Source organism: Micromesistius poutassou, assembly GCF_964030765.1.
Source record: "Micromesistius poutassou genome assembly, contig: SCAFFOLD_2586, whole genome shotgun sequence".
NCBI lineage: Eukaryota > Metazoa > Chordata > Actinopteri > Gadiformes > Gadidae > Micromesistius > Micromesistius poutassou.
This window is the reverse complement of record NW_028177946.1, coordinates 12,501-15,000: the sequence shown is the minus strand read 5'-3', so window position 1 is coordinate 15,000 and position 2,500 is coordinate 12,501. Positions and strand designations below refer to the sequence as shown.

At 42.8% G+C, this 2,500-nt stretch overlaps 1 protein-coding gene across 1 annotated transcript in view; it reads right to left on the bottom strand.

The window, feature by feature from the left end:
• Window positions 1-2,500, bottom strand: part of LOC311374932 (nuclear receptor subfamily 5 group A member 2-like) — a 19,640-nt gene that overhangs the window by 9,852 nt on the left and 7,288 nt on the right. The window contains exon 3 of the mRNA XM_084490661.1: window positions 2,435-2,500. This exon is cut by the window's right edge and continues 76 nt beyond it. Within this exon, the coding sequence (XP_084346787.1) occupies window positions 2,435-2,500 (66 nt within the window). The remainder of the gene's footprint in view (window positions 1-2,434) is intronic.

Genomic DNA, 2,500 nt, shown 5'->3' with positions numbered 1-2,500 from the left:
GTGGCTCGCCAAGCACATCACCTGACCTGACCCCCGTCTCATCCTAGTGCACCCCGCCTTCCCTCCACCACCAGCACCACCACAACCACCACCAGCACCACCGGCACCACCTCAATGGGACTGTCAGATGGAAAACGACAGGCCTCAAGACTTTGCCTGGCGGACATTTTCAATTAGAAGCAATTAATAACACCTTGTATGGCAGGTTAGAGGGAGGGCCTCTGGGAAAACATATTAGCCAGATATACTTTGGGCTCTTCCTCGCTCTCTCTCTCTCTCTCTCTCTCTCTTTCTCGCTCTCTCTCTCTTTCTTCTTTCTCTCTCTCTCTCTCTCTCTCTCTCTCTCTCTCTCTCTCTCGCTCGTACTCTCTCTCTCTTGCTCACTTGCTCTCGATCCTTCTCTTTGTGTCTCTTTATCTTTTTCAGACGGGTATTTCATGGTCACACAGGGCACAGTGAAACATTATTTTTTATAAAAAAACGTATTCACGTGATTCACTTTCACAATCCATTATATTTTTGGGAAAGAAATTACCTGCTACCGTATAAGCAAGCAACAACAATAAATACATTTTTTTGGTAGGACATTTCATTTATTTTCTTGCCAAATTGAAAGTGTGGAGTTTAAAAAATGTAACTCTTATAAGTTAAAAGAAAATTATAAGTCGAAAATAAAATGGCTAACAATTTCTTGAAATCGTCAGAAGAATGCGAGTGGCCCTGCTGACCTGTCACTTCACGATAGTTATGTTTAAACAAGCTTCTGATTTGTGTTCAAATTAAACTGCGAGGCCCCAGCAAGAACAGCCAACAGTATCATCGTTACCATGTCTTGTCCCACTGCCCAGACCAACAGTCTAATGTATTACATTGTCTGGTGAATTGAAACGCAAAAAAACACCTCAGCTTCCAACCCAAACCGCCACCCTTGCTACCTAGCGCTAATTACATCTCTAAATGAACTGTGCTTGTTTTAAACATGCGAGCAAAGCATTTAACACAGCACTGCCAACCATTTGATAACTAAATATTATCTGTTGCTGTTTATTTTCATGCTGGTGTCCTTGACCAAAGAAGAAGTAATCTGGGACTGTAAAATTAAAAAACAAATTTTAGGTCCACAGCACTTTGATTTTCGAGTAAAAGATTTTTTGCATATGGTAATTTCAAAATTTTGAAAGGACAACTGATGGACTTGGTTTTATTAAGCCTACTCTCAACCAAAATTAAAATGAAACTAATCACAAACCTAAGTTATTCTACTTTTTAGCAGGATGAAAGTGATGCTGATGCTGTTGCGGCTCTCAGCTGTGCCAGAGTGTTTACAGTTGCTAGGGAAACCACCTACCGTCGCCGCCCGGTGCAGCAGTGTGAACTGCCCGGTTTTTAGAACGTCTCAGCCCGTCTCCTCGCAAGGAGTTGCGAGTTGCAAGCAGTTGCGTTGTGAATCTTTGGTCTGAACTGGGCTTTAGGCAGATTTCACTGTGAATGAATGGAAAACGGAATAGACTCTGTCTTGACACCCATTCCTAGCACCATTTCCATGCATTTTTTCCAAGGATTATTTTCTGGCACTAATGATGCAATTCCTAATGAATATCATTGAATATTGAATATTATGTGCGTCATATTTTTGGTTCGAGATTTTGATTGAGAAATATTATCTCACTGTAACCATTCTGTGAATGGTAGGAATCCATACACCTAAATCAGTGATTTACCCATACAGAAATTACTATTAATATTGAACACAATTACTAAAAATGGTTATGATGATCTTATTATTTCTTAAACGCTCTAAAAAGACTAATCGTGGTGATCATGCCAACCTCTGGCTCTCAAAGAAAACCATCCTCTAATTTTGTGTTAAATGAATATTCCATTTGACATTACTCTCACAGAGACAAGGTTGGAAATAAAATATTATATTATAATAAAAACTGGTCAAAGATGATATTTTTTTCCTTTGTAAGAAGAAAAATGTTAGATTGTGACATGTCAGCTCTGAAGAAGCCACCGCCTCGCAAAACAAAAAGAATGACAGACTTTTAAGCGACACAGACTTAAAACCCGTGCAAAACGCCACGCGCACACACACACACACGCACACACACACACACACACACACACACACACACACACACACACACACTCCTCAACAGCCGTGCATCGCACCACACTGTCCTTGGGCCACACAATGAACAACCACTCTGGCACCCCCAACCCCCCCCTCCCTCGCCTCCCCCATCACTCCCACCCCCCCCCCCCCACACCACTACCAACCCCCCCCTTACCCCCTCCCCCTCCCCCACCCTCTCCTCCCCTCCCCATCATCACCCCTACAGCCTCCATGTTTACTTGCATTCATTTATTTCAAGAAGAAAATATCCTAGAAACGACAATAACCACCAAGAGAAGAGAGGTGAGCGTATACCTTCCAGCTTCATGCCCACGGTCAGGCACTTCTGGAAGCGGCAGTAGGGGCAGCGTTTGCGCTGGG